This window comes from Lolium perenne, chromosome 6, assembly GCF_019359855.2.
Source record: "Lolium perenne isolate Kyuss_39 chromosome 6, Kyuss_2.0, whole genome shotgun sequence".
NCBI classification, from domain to species: domain Eukaryota; kingdom Viridiplantae; phylum Streptophyta; class Magnoliopsida; order Poales; family Poaceae; genus Lolium; species Lolium perenne.
In genome coordinates this window covers 60,073,988-60,094,487 of record NC_067249.2, presented here as the reverse complement: position 1 = coordinate 60,094,487, position 20,500 = coordinate 60,073,988, and the positions used below count along the sequence as shown (strand labels likewise).

General features: G+C 49.2%; 1 protein-coding gene across 1 annotated transcript; it reads right to left on the bottom strand.

Moving 5' to 3' along the window:
• Positions 1–493: 493 nt before the first annotated feature.
• LOC127308110 (uncharacterized) lies at positions 494–6,425 on the bottom strand. Its single transcript, XM_051338885.2, has 5 exons — positions 5,869–6,425; positions 4,220–4,300; positions 3,668–3,730; positions 3,499–3,558; positions 494–1,016 (listed from the first exon to the last, which is right to left on the bottom strand). The coding sequence occupies exons 1-5, from the start codon at positions 6,262–6,264 to the stop codon at positions 858–860; spliced, it is 759 nt and encodes a 252-aa protein (XP_051194845.1). The 5' UTR covers positions 6,265–6,425; the 3' UTR covers positions 494–857.
• Between the last annotated feature and the right edge of the window lie 14,075 nt (positions 6,426–20,500).

The window sequence follows — 20,500 nt, the reverse complement described above, 5'->3', positions numbered from 1 at the left end:
AGGTGTGTGTTCTGTCATGGCATTCAACTTGCCCTGCTCATGGCCGATTGGATGCCGATAGCCATTAACGCCAACTGCACCTTCTACGTGTGTGCATCCAACTGGTCTCCATCTGCACATTACGCGCTGGCAGCGAGCTAATCGTTCCAGGGTTCCGTGATCGATGTAATAGAGATTCGAGGAGGCTGACGTTCGATCCATTGGGCATGTCCGCGGTATGCTCTATTGCTCTGTCGATCAACGGCTTCGCAGCTGGAGTATCCATTGATGTGTGCAAGTAGTTCAAGTTCTGAACTGTCGGCAAAAAGGAGGAGATCATGCTTTAAAGAAGAGACGCCAATGAAAACTCTTGATGCATTCTGTGAAATCCATCGTCTGCGTGCATTTTGCCAGGCACTTCTTATTTTGGCGTGGCAACCAACATGTTCATCTACTTCGCATACATAAGATCATTTGCCAAAATCAGGAAGACAGATGAACAAGTTCTCCACTCTGACCAAATCTTCACACATAACATTTCACTGAACAAAGTAACATGAATAAACTTATCTAAATCCTCTACACAGTGTGAAAATCAGTTTGAGCTGTACCTTCCCTCAGCTCTATGAAATATAGAAGCGCTACTAACTGGTGGTAAAGCAATCATTAGATGAGCTAAATTAGTCATTTCGTTTAGCTACAACCTGAGTTTGTCACTTTAGGACAGAGCCACTGAACCTGTAAATTCTACTGGAACCTTATAAAATCTGTGTCATTCTTTTCTTTAAATGACACCTCCGTGCCCGCCATCTAGCTAGACTGCTAGCTCTATGTACAAGTTGTTATTTGTGTTAGCGAAGCCGTGCTAATCTGGGGGCTCAGCAATGAACTGAGGAGCTGTCCGCATTGTCCTGTGCTGGAAGGTTGAGATCTGGTAGCGCGAAGCTGTCGTGTGGGGGCTGCTGGTCAAGCGGTTGCTTCCCTTTCTGCTCCTTCAATGCGGTTTCTTTCTGTGAGTTGGATTGCTCTATTCTTGTCTGCACAATGCCAAAAAAGTTTTGTTAGATACGCCTATTGTCTCCATCACAACATTGACATAATTATCAGTTATCTTTCCCAAGTACTATTGCACATGTAGAGTACGAACGAATTCCAAGAAGACAGAAACAATGGGAATCAGAGCCACTTATTACCGACTGATGATTTTTTTACTACAAATGCACTGGTCACATGATCTCGTCTACAAAACTAACAAAAAGATAAACTACAGGTCACTCGGATGTATTTGTACTGAGTTCCGTTATAGCATATTCAGTGTGTTACGCTCAGAAAGAGAAAACCAGGTACGACATACCGACAAAACATGGGTGTTCAATGGCTCATGTACTAGGGATGGGGATGGAGACCCAACCACCGCATTGTCAAGATCAAGACCCCTGTCTAGGCTTTAATCAGCATGAAACACACCCTAACAGATCCAGAAAGTTTTGTTTATCAAGAAGTTATGATAATAAACATACTAAGTGGGAAACCTTTTGGTGGTACATAACATTTTTCTCTTATTATAAGGAGGGACCAGGACAACCTCTATTCTCAAGGCAGAAATACCTTCAGACTGAAGGTGCTAAGTTGGATGAGTTGGTTGCAACTAGAGTTGAACTGAACCGAATGGTGTTAGGTGAGCAGGCTGTTAGCTATGGTATCAAAGTTCAGAAAAAATTAAACAAGGTGAAAGCTGCATGATTGCCATTTATAGAGTGTGTGGCTTCTTGGGTATGTAACATAGTTGGGATGTTTTGCACAAGGCATTAAGCACCGATAAGGGCTTCTAACATCATAAATATAGTTATCACATACGGCAAAAACCTCATACTGAAACTTGTGAAAAAACTACTTAAAGATCAGAATTGCTTATGACTATTCAGAAAGTGAGCTTTCTCAAAACTATTCAGAGAGTGCTAACTAAGATTTGCATTTTTCTTTGCATGCATATACAACATCATTCAAAACTATTCAGAGAGTGCTAAATGAGCTGCATGTGATACATACAGTTAAGTTGCCTGTTGCAAAGTTCGTCAGCAACAATATGATCTTTTATAAATGGGAAGTAACAGCATTTTTTCTGAATCTTCATGCCCGTCGATCAAAAAAGACGCATACTTTTACTAGCCAGGACCACAAATGGCGTGAATTCAGGCAAGCAAAGCAACAAGAATAAGACATTGAATTGTTTAGCCTAAAAAGGAATCCTTTGGAGTGAATGAATATGCTTGTTATCACACTATCCAACTGGACAAATATCATGGCTCATGAGAAACATACTGCTACTGGTGGCCAGTGATAGTTGAAAAGGGAACAACGAAATTCCAGTGCCATTTTAGTCCGAATCTTGATCCCAGTCTCCTCACTTATTGCAAAGACACAAGAAACAAAGATCCAGAATGTTTAACCCACATGGCTATTCTTTAGTAAACAGCTCCCCATTGACTACAGCCCAGTTCCAAGATTTCTTCACAAATCAACACCCAACAATTTACTTCCAGCAGCCTTGTTAGCCTTTTGGTGAAAAAAGCCAAAAAGAAAAACAGCTAACTTTGACATAGTTTTACAGTTAAGTTGTTGCAGTAAATTAATCAACGATGACTTGATCATTTATAAATGGACAGCAAAAGTATTTTCTACTCCTTCATGCCCTTGGATCAAATAAGGCCACATAGTTCTACTAGCAAGGGCAACGAATAGGCATGAATGCAGGCAAACAAATCAAATAAGCAACAGCAAATAAGACAAGGAATTTTTTGGCCCAAAATGGAATCCTTGGGAGTGAAGATGCTCCGTCTCGCATTAACCAACTGGATACATTTTGGGCCATGAGAACCATGCTGCTATTGCTGGCCAGTGATAGTTCAAGGGAACAACGAAATCCTAGTGCCATTTTAGTCAGAAACTTGACCGTGGTCTACCTAAGCACTTTTTGGAAAGGCACAAGGAACAAAACTCTGGAGTATTTTACCCACGTGTAAATTCTATCGTAAACGGTGATTCTAACGAGTTACTGTCAGTTGGCTAATATGCAGTTATGAACTTGACCAGTTCACTGCCTACAGTCCAATCCCGAAGTTTTTCCATTTTTTAAAAGAAATTTGCATCTAGTAACAGTTTAAGAATCCCGCCGGTATTATTTTTAATCTATTCCTGAAGTGTAATGGCAAATGAGATTGAAAAAAGACAACTAGCAACGGGTCAAACACCCTGTACGCCCTATAGCATCTTGGTAGGCACGGATAGCCTACAAATTAAAGCAGTGCTTACAAAAAGATGGACTACATGGACCACTAACTATGAAGGCTTAGAAAATTCCCTTGCCAGCCAGCAAATAAAAAACTCCAGACTTATGCTTTAAGCTAGAACAAACAGGATAGCATTGTCATAAGCCATTCCGCCGGGATAGATACCATTCCGTGGCCCACGTACCAAATTGGGACGGAAAAGAACAGGGCAAGCAGATTAAGTATTTACCTCAAGCTTGTCATTTTCCTTTGACAGTGCGGAGCAAGCTCTCTGCAGCGCCCGCATCTCCTGCTCAATTCCAAGACAAATTCCAACGCCAGTTAGCACGAATTGACCAGCTGTAGGATAGTCGCTGGAAGGGAAACGTTAGAGAATCAAGGTCATGTGTTGTTGTCACCTCGTGGAGGCTCTCGTTCTCCACCGCGAGCGACCGCACCAGCTGCTGGACCTCCGGCAGCCTCTGCATATCGCGGCAATGACCCAACATTAACACAAACTGGAGGAGCGTAAAAGTAGAAGAGAATTGGAGTAAGCAAGAGAGAGAGATGTGAAAAAAGAGAGCATCTTGGTCAGAGGGCAATCTTGGTGATGAAGCAGATCTTTTTGGCTAGTACGTACAGCTTTCGTGGCTTTGGTCCTAAGATTCCCCCCACTTTCTTATTCAGCCCTCACTCGCTCACACCCTTTCGAACGGCAGGCTGAGATGTGGCTGCTGCTTTATTCTAAACTAGTAGTACGGGTGTAGTTCAACCACCACTACGGCACTACGCCATTCTTTCTCCTTGCGACTGGCTTGGCTATTGCCACCACGCCAGTACGCCACCATGGGTCAAGACTCTCTTTTCGCCAAGCTGAGACCGGTAACAAAGCGCGTAGACGGTGGTAGACCACTCTCCTTGTGTATATGCAAGCAATGATGTAACTGAGTTTTGATGAAGAAAAAGCTCACCATTTTCTTGCGTTGCCTCTGACCGGCGGGCCGCGGCGGCGGGGCCTGGAAGGTCAACTGTGGCCGTCCGATGGAGCCCACCTGCAGCAAGGAGACGCAGTTGTGGTTTGTAAGCAAGTAGGTAGACCAATCAATCAGCAGCGCATATCCAACAAACAAACCACAATCCACTTGGACCCCCAGACGAATCACGGGGCGCAGAATCATCACGGAAGGAAGGAGATAGAATGCGAAGATACTTATTTTCTGCTAAAATGTTAAGATATTTTTCCTGCGGATTAAAATGTCAAGATATTGTCGCTCCCATAGCTTTCTCCGTCCCTGGCTCCCCGCAAGGAAATCATCAAATCCCCAGTTCACCAATCATGACGAGCCACGCGATTGAGTGACGAACCATCGCCGCACAAAGATTTTAATACGATTTTGTTTTCGTCCGTATCCATGGATCCATGGATGTACTGCATTTATCTACATGGCCCATTTCTGGTTAGGCAAGGAGCGCATCCGCCGGCCTAACCACCACCCTGACGCAGCGCCATAACAGAAGCCCCCGGCCCCATCCGGCGGTCCAGGCCACGGCGGGCCCCCACTCCCGCAAAAGGCAAAAGAAAATCTCGGCCAGCTTCGCTTCACCCTCGCGCACGGCGCGGTGGCGCGCCGCGGCCGGCTCCGGCGCCCGCATGCAGTGCCGGTGCCGCCGGCCTGGATGCCACCACCCACTTGGATCCCGAGCAGGTTTTAACTTGAGCGCTTTTGACCCTGCGTACACTCAACACCAGAGAAAGAGAGAGAGAGAGGGGTGTTGTGCGGTGGGGACCACGCCACACACCCTGCAGGCTCCCACCACACGAGCAATTGCGCCGGGGGATAAAGAGGCATCGGAAATGACGACGCTACCCCCGACGAGAACCAACACGCTTTAATGCCGCTACGCCCCCGCGAGCTCAGGGGTAGCTCGGGGAAACCAATCGTGGCAGTAGTGGCATGGTCGCGTGGATGGAGATACGCCGAATTGAAGTTGAAGCTGCGGGCGGGGGCTCCGGGCGCACCCACCGGCTGCCGTACGAGTTGAGCTCCCCGAACTGCCCCTCCGTCCTCCTTGCCCATTAGTAGGAGTCAACTGCGGACGCTATAAACAACAAGCAAAATCCACCACACGCATGCTGACCAGTAATGGAAAAAATGATTGGTTAAAAATCGTGGACGGATTCTTCCTTTCTTCTACTGGTAATTTTGTAGCTCTAACGTTGGAATTGGAAGGCATGGGGGAGAAAGAACCAAACCAATGCGGATCTCCGAAGGTGAAGAAACATTTTTCGATATGGTGGCCACGCCACATAAAAAAGATTTGAAAAATAGGAATGATGAGATGGGGAAGGTGGAAAGCGATGGAGGCGGTGCTGAAATCATGGAGGGGGAGGGATCTTTGCTGCTGCTCCTGCAGCTGCTGCTGACCAGTTGCGAGGGCAGTTTCGTCACGCGGAACAAAAATATCGAAAAAAAAGGCGAAAAGAAAGCGAGGAAGAAAAAGGGAGATAGGCGAGAGAGAGACGGTGGTGGTGGGGGAGGGAGAAGAACCCAAAGCAAAGCAGGTGGGCGGCGGCCAGACACGCGAGAGAAGACCTGGGTGCGGATGGATGGGTACGAACCTTCGTGGTCGTCGCCGTGGTGGTGTGCGCGGTGGTGAGGGCGCGGCGGTGCCAGGGCGAGCAGAAGGCGCCGTCCTCGCCGCCGCTGGTGGAGGCGCCGGAGCGCACGGAGCCGGCGCTGTAGTCGAGCGGCGAGGCCGGGCTGGACCGGGCGGAGAACCTGGCGCTCTTCGCGGCGGATGCCGACGCCGCGGACGCCGACGGCGAGCGGCGGCGCGAACGCTTCCCGCGCGCCAGGGCCGGCCAGGAGAGCTCAGCGGGCGCCGCGGCCGGTGGCGCGTCGTCGGTGTCCTTGGCGCGGTTTCGCCACGGCGGCGTCCAGCCGGCCAGGTCGGCCCCGCGCAGCGAGCAGATGATGTCGGCGGCGACCGCGTCGTCGGTACCCGCGGCGGCCATGCGTTCGTCGCAGCTCGGGTAGCCCGTGGAGGAAGCCAACCGCGGCTGCCGCCGACGCAGAAGAGCCGGTGAGCTGAGGAGGGAAGGTGGAGGTGGAGATGTGGGTGGGAGCAGGGAGGAAGGGAAAGGAATGGGGGGCGTGGAGGCGGGCGGGCGTGGTGGCCGGGCGGAGGGCTTTTAAATGGCGGAATAAAAGCGGGGGAGTAAAATAAAAATAATGGGCGAGACCCACCCCCTACGCACACGACACACACACCCCGCCTACGACACCTCCCGCACCGCCACATCGCAGCACCTAACCAACTTCTCCCCCCACCGACAGATGGAGCCCACTGTATTCCTTGGCCCACGCTGCAGCGGGTGAGGTGGCCGCGGCCCGACCAAGGGCAGGGCAGGGCAGGGGAGTGAAGCCTTCATTTCCTTTCCTTCTCCCTTCCGCGCAGAGCAAGCAGAGTCGCCACTCCGGAAATGACGGGAGTGACCTCGGTGGCCCCGCATGTCACAGAGATGGGCTCCGCGGGGTAGTTCGGGGTTGCGCGAGGCGTAGGACGCAAGGTAGGAGTGGAGGAGCGGAATGGGAGTTTGAGCTGTCGAAGCAGGGCGGTGGGGCAGCGTGTCAGTGAGCGGCTCCGGGTTCCGTGCGATGACATGGATGGATGGAAAGCGCCTCACCCTGGGACACATAATTTAGTACTTTCATTTTCTATTTGTTTAGGAAAGAATAGGAGCTTGCTTGTGAAGTTCTCTCTCTTTCACATCCTGCAGCTGCTGCTCACTGTAGTAGTTACTCCGCACATTCCCACCCACGCAAGCAAGCGAACACAGCACCCGAACAGTGGTCGCCTTTGGTGGATGCTCTCCTTTTCACTCCCTTTCCGTCGCTGACGCCAGGGGCCCATATCGCAGCTCCGCTCTCTAAGAAAAACAAAACTATAGCATGCAATTGGGGAATGCAGTTTAGCTCATATGCGTAGACACACCCATCATTTTAATAAGTCTACTTTAAAATATATAAAAAAAATCTGATTTTTTTAGCTGTACACCCGCACATTTAATATCCACACATAAGTTTTCACAAAATAATGACATTTTTCTGAGATTAATGCAAAAAAAAAAAATTGGTGCTCCAAAATGACTTCTCACGAGAAATTTATTTGCCATTTTTTCACAACCCCAAAAAATTTTCTTTTCCCCACAAAATTATGTGTACAAACATAGTATGTTCGTATGTACACCTAGAGTTTTTCAGAATTATCTGACATATTTAAATACATTTAAAATTTATTTTTTATAATAGATGTATCCATGCAATTGTGACTGGTATATAGCATAGGGGCATAGATTGCAACCGGGAAAAAGAAGTTAGATTTGCAACTGAAATTTGATGACATCTAACTAAATTAAGTTGCTTATTATTTATCTGGAAATTAATCGCAACCTTATGCTTTACCGGATGTTGTATCGCTCCAACTTGTTTCCGTTATCCTTGGTACTACTCCCTCAGATGCATAATAAGTGTCGTACTTTACTCAACGGTACTTGTTATGGACAGTACAGAGAATAATGGAAATCGATCGTGGTGGAGTTCGCGTAAAATTCTTAGTAATTCCGGCACTTCACGAAGATTGTGTTCCTCGAAATAGGCTTGCGCCCCGCTATATTAATATAGCAAACGACCCGATACAACGAACGCGCTGGGGCCGCAGCACAACCAAGCCCAAAAGAAAAGAAAAAGAAAGGAAAGAAGAAAAAATGCCGACACCGGCAGATCGACGAAAACGAAGATGACCCGCAACCGCTGCGCCCTCCGGAGAAGTACCACCACGCTCCTAGCACGCCGAGGCACCGCATACCAAGCAACACCTTCACCAAGGAGACGACGATGACGCCGCTGTTGCCCGGACTAGTCCTAGGGTTTCCCCCGGTATGCGGAGGGGATTGGGGAGGAGGTACACCCGACGCCCTTCAGGAAGGAAAGGTGACACCCGTAGGCGTCACCGCGTCGGTGTCGAGCATGCCGACAGGGATTTCTCCCGACCACCAAACCGACCACCCCCGACCCTCCGACGTGCTCCACCGAACATGCCGCGCACCCGCACTCGCCCACACGGTCTTGTAGCCATCCTCGCCGCCTAACTGTGGTCACCGGAGCAAGGCCTAGACGAAGAAAAGGGATGCAGCGGGGACGGGGGTAGCAGCACCGCAGCCACGCGGGAGGGAACTGCCTCCACCGCTTTCGCGGTAGCCGACCGGACGAGGCTACGAGGCAGACCAGGCCCGAACTGGCCCGGCCGGACCCAAAAGGCACCGTAAAGCCCCGCTGCTACGCTGCAGCTGGCCGGCCGAAGTGCCGCCGCCTCCCACCCACCGCCGCCCTGTCTTCTCTTTCTCCAGGGAGCGCCGCCGGCGTGCCAAGAGCAGAGCCACCGCCGTGCCCCTCCGGGCCCCGCCTGTGCCCTTCACAGTAGAAAAAAAAAATACTCCATATAACTCAGCTCAAAGTACCTGCCGCGAGTATCCTTGCAAACGAAGTATCTGCACTCGTTGTCGTTCCATTGCAAGGAAACAGATAGTGCAAGTGCATCTAGCTGGCGACTCCCCAGTCATGACTCCTGACCCAAGCAAAGCAACGGAGAATCTCAACCCAGTACAACGTTTCGTCAAAATAAAAATGAACTTAAGTGGGGTCACACTCGCTGTGTTTCCCTGTATAAAAACTCTCGCTGGACAGGACTGAACCAACGGAACGGCGGTGCGGTCTCCAGCGCGTGGAACGACTTCGGGAAATTCAGCACCGATATGACGATATACAAATCCGGTGCGTTCTTCCTTCTGACCTGTTCTTCTCGGCCTCGAAGTGGAAGTGCCGCTGCGCTGCTGGGCAGAGATGGCCACGCGTGCAGCGTCAGGTCGGTCCATGTCCTGATATGGATGTGCTTCTTATCCGGTGAACCAACGAACAACGGAACAAGACTGAAGATATTCGTGTGTTTTATTCATTCCCTTTTCGCGAGGGGTGTTAGGTTAGGTTGCGAGATGGTGACACTTGACTGTGCTGCTCAAGTTGCCTATACACGCGTACGTTAATTACAATTTAGGTAAGGCTTCAAGATGTTTTGTTTACTCCCACTGGAAAGAAAAAAAATATTGGTCATTTCATTGATTGAAAATTAGGTTTTAGAGTCTTACAAGTACCCTGTCAATGGCAAAACCCAATATATACAAAGGGAGACGACTACTCTCGTTGCATTGAGATTTTAAAATAATAAAATCATAAAGCCGGTTATGGTTTTGAAATATCACTACTTGACATTAGGGTTTAAAAACCTCCACGTCAGCATCAACACGTAACAAAAACCACGGATTCGTCTCCAACCATGAAACTGACCAGCTGTTAGGATGAAGTGGCATGTGCATTTATCAAAAACAAAATCCTTACCTTATAATTTCTAATGTTGTGGCCAAGAGGTGACGGTGACATCTCCTAGAAGCCAATCATTTTTTTAAATTGTTTTTACCTATTTATCCATTTGTTTTCTTATTTTTGGGTTTGACCAACCAACTGTAACTGGTACGTGAGTCAGGCCGAGAGAAAGCGAGTCCTTCGAGTGCACTCGTTGCAGGTTGTTCCACATCCAAGGTTGAGCCCATTGTTTTCGTGGTTTCCTGGTGCCACTAATTGTCAAGGGAATTGAGGTGGTCTGCATCGTCATCCCCGAACCCATCTTCCTCCGCACATCAATTCATCACCTCCGTCGCGTCCCATTTTTCTGTGATGGCCTCTAGAGCTTCACGGAGTCCACTTGGTCCTATCGGAGCTCTCTCATGTAGCAACGCGTCCTCGACTTCCTTCCAGACAAGACCCTGCCACGGCCACCCCCGCCGTCGACCGAGTCGTCGACGCCAATCCCCTACGCCTCTGGCGAGCAGCCTACGTAATCCCGACGAGACTACGCTTTTCGTTCACCTCTCCTTGCTCTTTCTCCCTATCGCATGCATGCTTTATGTTGTCGCCACAGCCATCAGCCATCGGCGGTGTGGGTCGCCACACCAGATCCCGCACCTCTCCCTAACTCCCTGGCTGCCTCCTTCCGACCTCCAACCAAGAAGGAAGGGTGGCAGCAGCAAGCCGTTGACCCCCTCTGACGTTCCTCATCCGGGATGTCCCCATGTATGGCACGGTTGTGTTGCTTTTTGTTTAAGAGAAAACAAAATAAAGAGAAATGAGAGTTCGATGTGACAAGCGGGTTCTTCCAAACTTCACAAAAAAAAACCAAAACTAGAACGAGTCTATCTTTCTGCCCCCTTGACCGTTTTCATCATGCCACGTCGTCCTAACAATGGGATCCAACGGCCAGTTTCTTGAATAAATCCACGTTGGAGACGAAACCTATTTTATTGTTGCGTGTTAGCGATGAAGTGGTGGTTTATTAAAACCCTATCGACAATAGTTATGGTTTTGTTTGTAATTTTCTTTGTTGCATTACATTACTTAATGCTTTAGCTCCGGCGTCGTAGTTTAGCTTCATCTTTAATCCTTGCGATCACCGTGATCACGGTGGTCGAGTTGCTCTGAAAAACACGCATATTTCACTCTTTTCATGTTTTCCCATGAAACAAGCATAGCAAGAGAGGCTGTAAATGTTTTGTTTTTTTGGCACGAATGTTTGCCACCAATCTTTGACATAAGAAGCAGTGATCCAATCGCTTGGGTGATCCCACCATCGGCTTTTTATCAGTGCTAAATAGTTGTCATAGATTTAGAGAAAATACCAAAATGTAGAGTCCCAATGGAGCACGTGCTTCGTTCTAAGTTACAGTAGTATACACCGTATACTGCGAGGGTACGCATGTCCGGTAGCATGGGCATGGAAATTTCACGAGACCAATCACGCATAATGCGTACCGTGAAACAGTACGTAGCCAGTAGGAGACGTGGCTGAAAAGACACGAGTCGTCAGATGGTCGGCTGAAAACGAGTGACCTGTCACGTGCAGCATGGCACGGCCGGTTGACCTGATGACTCGTAAACTTCGGTACCAATTCCAGGTGTGCGTAAACTTCGTCGTACTTCGCGAGAATCTGCCAACATCAAACACTCGAGATGACTGATGACTGATCAGTGATGAGCTGGATGGAGTTCAGCTCAAGACTTTGACTAGTTTTGCATCCTTGTTGTATTGCTGTGTCGTTCAATTTGAGCGCAGCCGTCAATACTGAACTTACAAGTCATAAGAAATTGACGTGTGAGATCTGTATATAGTAGTACATCGCTAAGAGAATTATCCGTTCGAAATTTGAATTAAACTTAAAGATTTTACCAATCAAAACTTTTTGAGTATATCTAGCCTGATGCAGCACATCATCAAATCATCAAGAACCCATCGCAGACAGCTTGTTACACAACTTGGTAAGGATGATCTTGGTCACCAAAAAACATTTTAATTGTTGTCATCGCCACATGTGTAAAAACAATGGCAGCCCGATGACATGATAAACCACATGAAACATGACGTGTCGTTCATCAAGACAAGCTCTAAAGTCCCATGCTAGACCTAATCTATGTTTTCGGTTAGAGAAGTGTTTTACGCAGTGTTCACTGAGAAAAAGCATATCTTTTTCATAGGTGTTCGTTTTTTATGTATAACCAGTTAAATGTTCAAAAAAAAAAGTGCATCTAATTACCTTGCCCTACTGGGATCTCCATCCCTGGTAATATTTATTATGCTAAATAAATAAAGGGAAATGTTATTGACATTCTATTTCTTGGATTCATAATTATATGCGTTTTTCAAGTTTCATACTACAGTATGTTACAAGTATTTGTGACATAATATTGACAAAACAATATATTCAAATTTCTAGAATAGTATGATTTTTTTATTTTCTCGTTGCTAATCTAGATAAACTGGAGTCACCTATTTCCGGACGAATAGAGTACATAAATTAGCAATGCACCGCAAATGAAGACTAAGGGTACGGTAAGTTGGGAATTTAGATAAATTGGAGTCACCTATTTCCAATAGCCACTTGACGGTCAACTAACGGACAGCCGAGAGGGAGGTGACAGACCTAACGCAAAAAAATAAACAAATATGTGGAGAGGAGAGATAACCGGAAGACACAACCGAAAACTTCCGGTTATTGAATGTTTTGCATGCAAGGAAAAAAGGAAATTGAATTACCTCTCCCAGATCTACAGGCGCTATCTACAGTAACAAATCTGTAAGGAAATTAATACCCAAAAATTGCTCAAAAAAGCGTGGTTTCAGCAAAGTCCTTCGGCTTTGATATAGGGTATAATTTAAAACCGTGAAATTTCAATAAGTGATATTTATACATACAAAAAAAAGTTATCTGCGGTATCAGGAAAATATTAGCTGTAGGAGTAAGATCCGTGACATGTTAAGGTAGGACAGCTTCGATTCTTCGAAGCACACCCGCTCGAACTCAAACAAATTCAGTGCCACGGCTTGTACTGTCCTCAACTACTCCGCACGATCAAACGTTGACGGAACCAGATGGAGGCCAGCTGTTGCGCTTCCAAGCAACTCGAGAAGAAATATTCGTTGACTCATCCTCGTCCCCTCCCTCCCTCGCTATCTACCTAGTGCGACCCAAATCGCCGCCAAAAAGGTGAGATCCGAAATCTATTTTGGTTTGCACACAGCAGCAGGATAAGTGACGCCGTGTAGCACGATAGGAGGAGCAGACACGTTAGTCGGATGCTCGTAGATTTCGCCACACCACCGTCTCTGCCCGTGATGCTCGTGAAAAAGCTCGCGCGTTTAGAGTTACCGTGTACACGGATGGCAGCCTAAATCACTAGTAGAAAAAGGGGCAATAGGCCCGATCCATTTGGGCGTTCAGTCCCGGTTGCCGAACCGGAACCAATTAGGCGTCAAAGATTAACCGGGCCTAAAGGCCTCGACACGTGGTGCGGCCAGAGAGCTCGCGGTGGAAGGCCTTTGGTCCCGGTTCGTGGTACGAACCGGGCCTAGGTTTCTCTGCCGCGGCAGAATTCTATTTCTCTGCGCGCACGTATTTAGGCTGTATTGCGTTTCTGCGCGACGAGTTTCAAAGAATGCATATATATCATTCAAGAAACCACAAAAAATCGTCATGAATATATATAGACATCGTCAACAGTACACGACATAGTCAACACAGTACACGTAATGCATGCATATTTACAATACAACATCTCCTCGACGAATATCCTCCGCCGTCACGATCTTCCGATAGTGCTCTCCACCTGGGGTAAGGACCTCGGTAATAAAGAATCCCGCGATTTCCTCTTGAATTGCTTTTATTTGATCCGCTGTTATGAGAGTGTCCCGCAGGCGTGTCATCTATATTTAAAAAAGGAGATCAATATATGAATGGAACTCAATACAATAGATGGTACTAATTAAGATTAATTGTGAAATTTTGTTATCGTACACGAGTGTGGTGTATACGGGCATCCCCACCCTTGGGACAGGCCATGTCACGCATGAAGGTGCAGACGTAGTATCCACATAAGTTATTCCCTTGTTCCTGCCTCATACACTTTACGAAAAAATAGTTCGATCAAACTAATAATCAAGCATCGTATTGAAAGTAAATATCATATATAAAGTTTCACGGACATAGCTATATATATAGTACTACTTACAGGGTAATCTTCAAATGTAAGCTCCGGTTTCCATTTACCCGAAACAGTATTGATGAACCGTTTCCAAGCCCTGCCCGGCAAAAAATAATGAGTAAATGAGTAATTGATTAGTTGATGATATCTTCGAATTAGAGCAGATGAAGATGCCAATACGAAATTGATTGAAACTACCTCTGGAGGATGGCAGCCATGTCCGCCCATTCCGCATATTCTTTACGTTTCGAGTCCATGACTTTTACGACTCCAAGGTGAAGATCAATGATTAGGAGAATAAAGTGGAAATCGCACAAGCATAGCTCAATGATTACGAGAATAAAGTGGAAGGTGCACAAGCATAATGTATGTTATATATAACACTCACTTGAAGTTGTAGGGAAAGAATATATCCTCTTTGTCTGCTTGCTTCTCTAAAAACATTACGATGTTGTCCTCTGTGTCCTTGGCGAAGTCTCGAACCGTAACTTCATGAACTGTGTTTGGGTCTATGAACCCCAGCGGTAGGAGCTTGCCTCTTTTGTATTCTAGCTTCTTCATTCTGCATAATTAAATGTATAGCGTACACAAAGAATATAATGAGGATAATTGTTAGTGCAAATGAATGAGCTACAAACTTAATTACACAAATAAATCACTTACAGTGCGTAGCAACCGATGACAGCTTTGTCGAGGCGTCTTGATTGAATAATCGAAACAGCTTCTTCTAACTCAAGGTTTATCTCTGTCTTTCCCCGGAAGTAATGCTCATCTCTAAGATACACCGTGAGGTAGGCATCACCTCTTCGACAAAGCTTTCAGGTACCAGTCATGCAACCTTCGCATCCGAGTCCCTAGACGCGCGAGCTCGCCGGGTGTGACGAGATCAGATCCGTATCTATACTTGTTTACCACTTGAGCCGTTGGATAGTAATCTTCGTACTCAACCGATGCTCCCCGAGCTCTAGCCGCCCGTTCGATCATCGATGCCGTCTCCGGATCATGATAGGGCTCCACGATGAAGTGGGGTACGGCACTGAATGTCCTTCTCCGTCCAAGCCGGGAGACTTTTTGCTTCTTTGCTCGCTCTAGAGGACTGTCCAAGAGAGCGGTCATAATCAGCTCTCGGCTCAGGTCTCTTCATTCTCGTCTCGGCAAAGTGCTTCACCGTCTGCGGTGGAATAAACATCTTCTTCGGCGCAAGAAACGCCTTTGCTCTTCACTGCTCATGTGGTAACAACTCGGAGTCTGTGCCCTCATTGGAGTTGATGATCTCTTCGGAGTCTGTAGGAGGTGCCGCGGACCGCTTCCTCTTTTGCTTAGGTGGAGGCGGTGGAGTCTCCTGACGAGGAGGAGGAGGCGGCGGAGTATTTTCACGCGGAGGAGACTGGTCATGGATAGGGGAATCATCATCGCGCAGAGGAGAATCATCACGCGGAGGAGACTGCACAGGTGGCGGAGGAGGCGGAGGTGGCCTGCTTGTTGGCTTCTCACCTGGAAACACAATGTTCTCCTTCCGCCATTGCACGGTGGTTCTACGGGCTTCTCCTCGTTCTTTGAGTTCCCCATCTTCACTGCGCAGGGTGCTCAAGCACCAACCCCTCATAATCTCTCAACACTTCATCCACCATCACAACAAAGAAAGTCGTCTTGGACCGGACGGCAATGGTAAGACCTTGTAGGTAAGAGGATGCCGACCGCCGCCTTGAAGGATAGGTTGAAAACTTTAACATGCAGCTCACAAGGACGGCTCTCAGTGAGATCATCCACGGGGGGGTAGCGAGGAGGCTCGACCACCTGGTCATCATCATCATCATTATCCACCTGCTGAGAGGAAGCCACGCTGCTTTTCCGGTGTGGTTGAGATTGCAGCGGGGCGAGGGCATTGAGCAATGCAGGATCTACAGCCTGCCCCTGAGCCATCTGAGATGTAAGTACTTGGGTTACCATGGTTAATTGGGCTTTCATGGTGCTCATACCCTCCTCTAAGTTAGCCAGGCGGTCTGTTTCCCTTGCCTTCCTCCTCTCATGGCTTTTATCAGGAAATCTCTTCCTTTCCGCAGGAAAGCCATATTTCCACGGAACGGAGCCTTTTGTGCCTCGTGTTCGTCCGGAGTGTTCTTTGTTCCCAAGGGCGCGTGTCAGCTCATCGTTCTCTCTTTCGGGCTGGAACAACCCCGCCTCCACGTCCCTATGTGCTTTTTCCAGGGCATCAATGGGAACCTTCAGATGAGCTTTCTTATAGATGCACTTCCCTGTTTCTGGATCCAACGTTTCCCCAATCCCGTAGAACCACTCCTTGCACCGTTCGATCCAACCGTGTGTCCCTAATCTGATCCCTTTACTGGTCAGTTCCGCCTCAGCTGCCTGCCACTTAGGACGGTTAGCCCTGTATCCACCTGGACCCAGAATTTGGTGATATAGCTTCAACACAGCATTTGTCTTATTTATTTCCGACCTTCTCTTAAATTCTTCTGACTCCGTGCTGTACTTCACGAATTCGTCCCAGTGATTTTTTACCTTCTCACTGTCCGGAGTCTTCTTTACCTTGATAAGGCGGCGCAATCTTTTCTTGTGGTGCTTGAATAGTTCGGCCATCTTCTTCTTGCCAAACTCGCGGAGGGCCTGCTCCATCTTGGCCTTTTCAGCGTCACCCCCCTCTTCGGGTACTATGTTGAAATGTGACATGAGCTTGTTCATAATGCTGTTTTTGGCTACATCATCGATATAAAGACCTTGAGCTTCTTCCTCTCGCAGACAAGACTAGTCCCTTCGGCTTGTGCCATTCTCGAACGGTGATCGGGACGTGGTCCCTAACAAGCACTCCGCATTGAGCTATAAATGCCTTTGCACCTTTCTCTGGAGCAATCGGTTTACCATCCTTTTCGATGTGGGTGATGTCGTGCCTAACACCGTCATCCAACTTTTTGGCCGGGCCTCGCTTCCTCGACTTTACAGAAGAAGTGCTCGATCCGGAGGGCTAAAAAAGAAATAATTCATAGTCAGTACAATTTAATTAGTTAATGCATCTAGTCGATCAACTAGGGGCACCGCCACCGACTCGGCACCGGCAAGGCCGCCCGCACGACCGGATTAACTATACTAACAATTTTCTAACTATAATTTTCACTACTTTTTCTAACATATCAGATTAACTATACTAATAATTTTCACTACTATAATTTTGTAACTATAATTTTCTATCTTATTTCTAACAAATATTATTTTCATAACTTTTTTCTAACTATAATTTTCACTACTTTCCTAACATATAACTTTTTATCTAACAAGTACTTATAACTAATTTTTCTAACTATAGTAATAGTAACAACTATACTATTTCTAGCTAACTATACTAATTAACATACTAACATTTTTTCTAATTAAGTACTATACTAACAATTAATATACCAACAACACAATAATTTTACAAATATAAATAACAATAAAAAAAAAGAGGGGGCCGGCCGGCTCACCTCTTGCCGGCGGAGGAGGAGGCGCGGTCGACGAGGAGGCGGCGACGGCGGCGGTTGCCGGCGGAGAGGAGGCGCGGTCGACGAGGAGGCGGCGACGGCGGCGGTTGCCGGCGGAGAGGAGGCGGCGGAGACGGCGGCGGTTGCGCACGGTGGAGACGGCGGCGGTTGCCGGCGGAGAGAGGAGGCGGCGGAGACGGCGCGCGGCGGTTGCGTGCGCGCGGCCGAGGAGGAGGCGGCATCGTGCGGCGGCGGCGTCGTGCGGAGGCGGCGGTTGCGTGCGGCAGGGGCGGCGGCAGCGACGGCGCGCGAGTTTTGGGCAGCCTGGCGGCGTGCGCTCGTTCGTCTCCGCGGGATTGATCTCCGCGGAGACGAAGGAGTTGCAGTTATAGTGCCCCCCCCTTTGGTCCCGGTTCGTCTTACAAACCGGGACCAAAGACCCCCCTTTGGTCCCGGTTTGTAATAGAAACCGGGACTAAAGGCCATTTTTGCTGCGTTTTCGCTGCGCGCGCAAAAAAGGCCTTTAGTCCCGGTTTGTAATACAAACCGGGTCCAAAGGCCACTTTTTTAAAAAAGTTTCATTCCCGCCTTATTTCAAATGAAAAAAAAGCCACCGCACTGCCACACGTGTCCACCGCCGCCACCGCCATGCATGTACAGGCCACCGTCGCCACCGCCACCGCCTGGCCACCACCGTCACCGCCATGTACGGGCCACCGCCGTGTACTGCCCACCACCCCCACCGCCTGGCCACCACCGTCACCGCCATGTACGGGCCACCGCCGTGTACTGCCCACCACCGCCACCGCCATGTACAGGCCACCGCCGTGTACTGGCCACCGTCGCCACCGCCGTGTACTGGCCACCGTCGCCACCGCCACCGCCTGACCACCACCGTCACCGCCATGTACGGGCCACCGCCGTGTACTGCCCACCACTGCCACCGCCATGTACAGGCCACCGTCGCCACCGCCACCGCTTGGCCACCACCGTCACCGCCATGTACGGGCCACCGCCGTGTACTGCCCACCACCGCCACCGCCATATACAGGCCACCGTCGCCACCGCCACCGCCATGTCCGAACGGTAGGTTCTACGCCGAGATGCGCCGGTGGCTTCCGGCTCACCCTCGGCACGTACAACACCCCGGAGCTGGCGGCGCGCGCTTACGACGCGGCCGCATGGCGATTTCGGCGGCCACGGTGCGACATGAACTTCCCAGACGTCGAATCGCTAGAGGAGGCGGAGTTCCTCGCGCCGACGCCGTGCCTCGTCGACGACGAGGACCGTCGCCGCCACCGCTAGGTGCAGCGCCGGATCGCAATCGCCGAGCACGACGAGGATTTGATGCGCCAGTGGAGGGCGCAGTTCCCCAACGACGTCGACAACACCGCCGCGTTCTTCGCTGACCTCCGGGCACAACGCAGGTCCAACAGGCGCCACCGTCGGGCCGTCGCCGTGTTCGAGCTCGATAACCCGAATACAACTTGGGCCGACAACGACCCTCGGTGGGACGACATTTGGACCGAGACAACCTCCGACGACGAGTAGATCGACTAGACTAGTTGTTTATCTATTTTAATTCTATTTTCAATAAAGTCGTTGTGGCAGACGCTGATGATGAGAAAAGTTTCCCGCCAGATTACATGTGGAATTAAAGTACAGAACTCAACTGAAAATTAATTAAGATACATGGCCAGATAGTACTCGTGCCTAGCCCTATAGTACTCGTGCCTAGCTCAACTGAAAATTAATTAAGATACATGGCCAGATTCGACTGTTCGAGTCATTCAGTCATACTCGTGCCTAGCCCTATAGTACTCGCCACTGTAGTCGTAGTCGCCGTCATCATCGTCGCTGGCATCGGGGTCGCGGTAGTCAAACCTCGGCAGGAGAGCACGCGTGGGCTGGGACTGAGGGTAGCGCAGGCGGGGGCCACGGTGGGCCATGACGCCCTGGAGAGTCCGGTCACGCCACCACAGCCGACGGCCGGCCTCGTTGAAGTTCAAAGGAGGCGGGCCGCCCTCCTCGTGCCTGGCGAGCGCCCTCTCACGCCGATTGATGAAGAAGCTTTCCCAAGTCGGGCTGTAGTCGGGATGCCACTGGGGATTCCTCCGCTGCTCTGGCGTGAGCTCGAAGTAGTAGTGGTTCGTGATGGCCATCTCGCGCGCCACACCTAGAGGGACAGGAGGGACCGGTACCCCTCCGACGCTCAGCAACCAGCCGGTAGGGACGCGGTAGCCCGGCGGGCAGGGGTAGTTCGACGCGCAAAGCGCCTCCGCCTCCCGGAGGGTTAGAGATACGATGGAAGCCATGTGACCTGGTGATGAGGTTTGCAGATATGAGTCTAGATGTGATATGTAAATGGAGGCCAAGCCAACATATATATAGTGAAAAAATGGCGGGAGGACGGAGGCGGGAAGCAGTGGAAAGCGCGGGAAGAAAAATAGGCGGGAACGCAGTGGCGCCAAAAACTGTCGGTGGGATAAGGACGTGTGGGTAACCTTTAGTCCCGGCTGGTGGGTACAACCGGGACTAAAGATCCTTTTTTGTGTCATCTAACAAAACTGTCGGTGGGATAAGGACGTGTGGGTAACCTTTAGTCCCGGCTGGTGGGTACAACCGGGACTAAAGATGTCGGCAGGATAAGAACGCATGGGTGGACGCACTGCTCGATGAGATAAAGCATGTAGCGCACGACGCCCTGTCGAAGGAACAAGACAAAGTAGAAGAGGTGCCGTGCCTATAAAAGGAGCATCGATACGCCTTGCCAAGCAGATCAACAAGCGAAGCAGAGTTTCATTCCCATGGATGAAGGGAAGGGTTGGGAAATCTCCCGTGGCGCAGCTTCTCGAAGATGTCGTTGGTGCACACGCCCTACGACATCTTCGGAAGCTGCTCCTCGGAATTTTTCCCTGCAAGCCCCTAAATGACTACATCTCATCTAACAGTGTTGGGGAAAGGGTTGGGAAATCTCCCGTGGCGCAGTTTCTCGAAGATGTCGTTGGTGCACATGCCCTACGGCATCTTCGTAAATCGCCTTGGAATTTTTTCCTGCAAGCCCCTGAACGACTACATCTCATCTAACAGTGTTGGGGAAAGGGTTGGGAAATCTCCCGTGGCGCATCTCCAC

What these genes read in the sequence shown, in the direction of transcription:
- LOC127308110 (XM_051338885.2), bottom strand. Translation starts at nt 6,264, where the DNA reads ATGGCCGCCGCGGGTACCGACGACGCGGTCGCCGCCGACATCATCTGC. An exon ending in AGAGGCAACGCAAGAAAATG is followed by an intron (nt 3,731 to 4,219) that starts GTGAGCTTTTTC and finishes CGCGATATGCAG; the next exon opens with AGGCTGCCGGAGGTCCAGCA. An exon ending in AGGAAAATGACAAGCTTGAG is followed by an intron (nt 1,017 to 3,498) that starts GTAAATACTTAA and finishes GGCATTGTGCAG; the next exon opens with ACAAGAATAGAGCAATCCAA.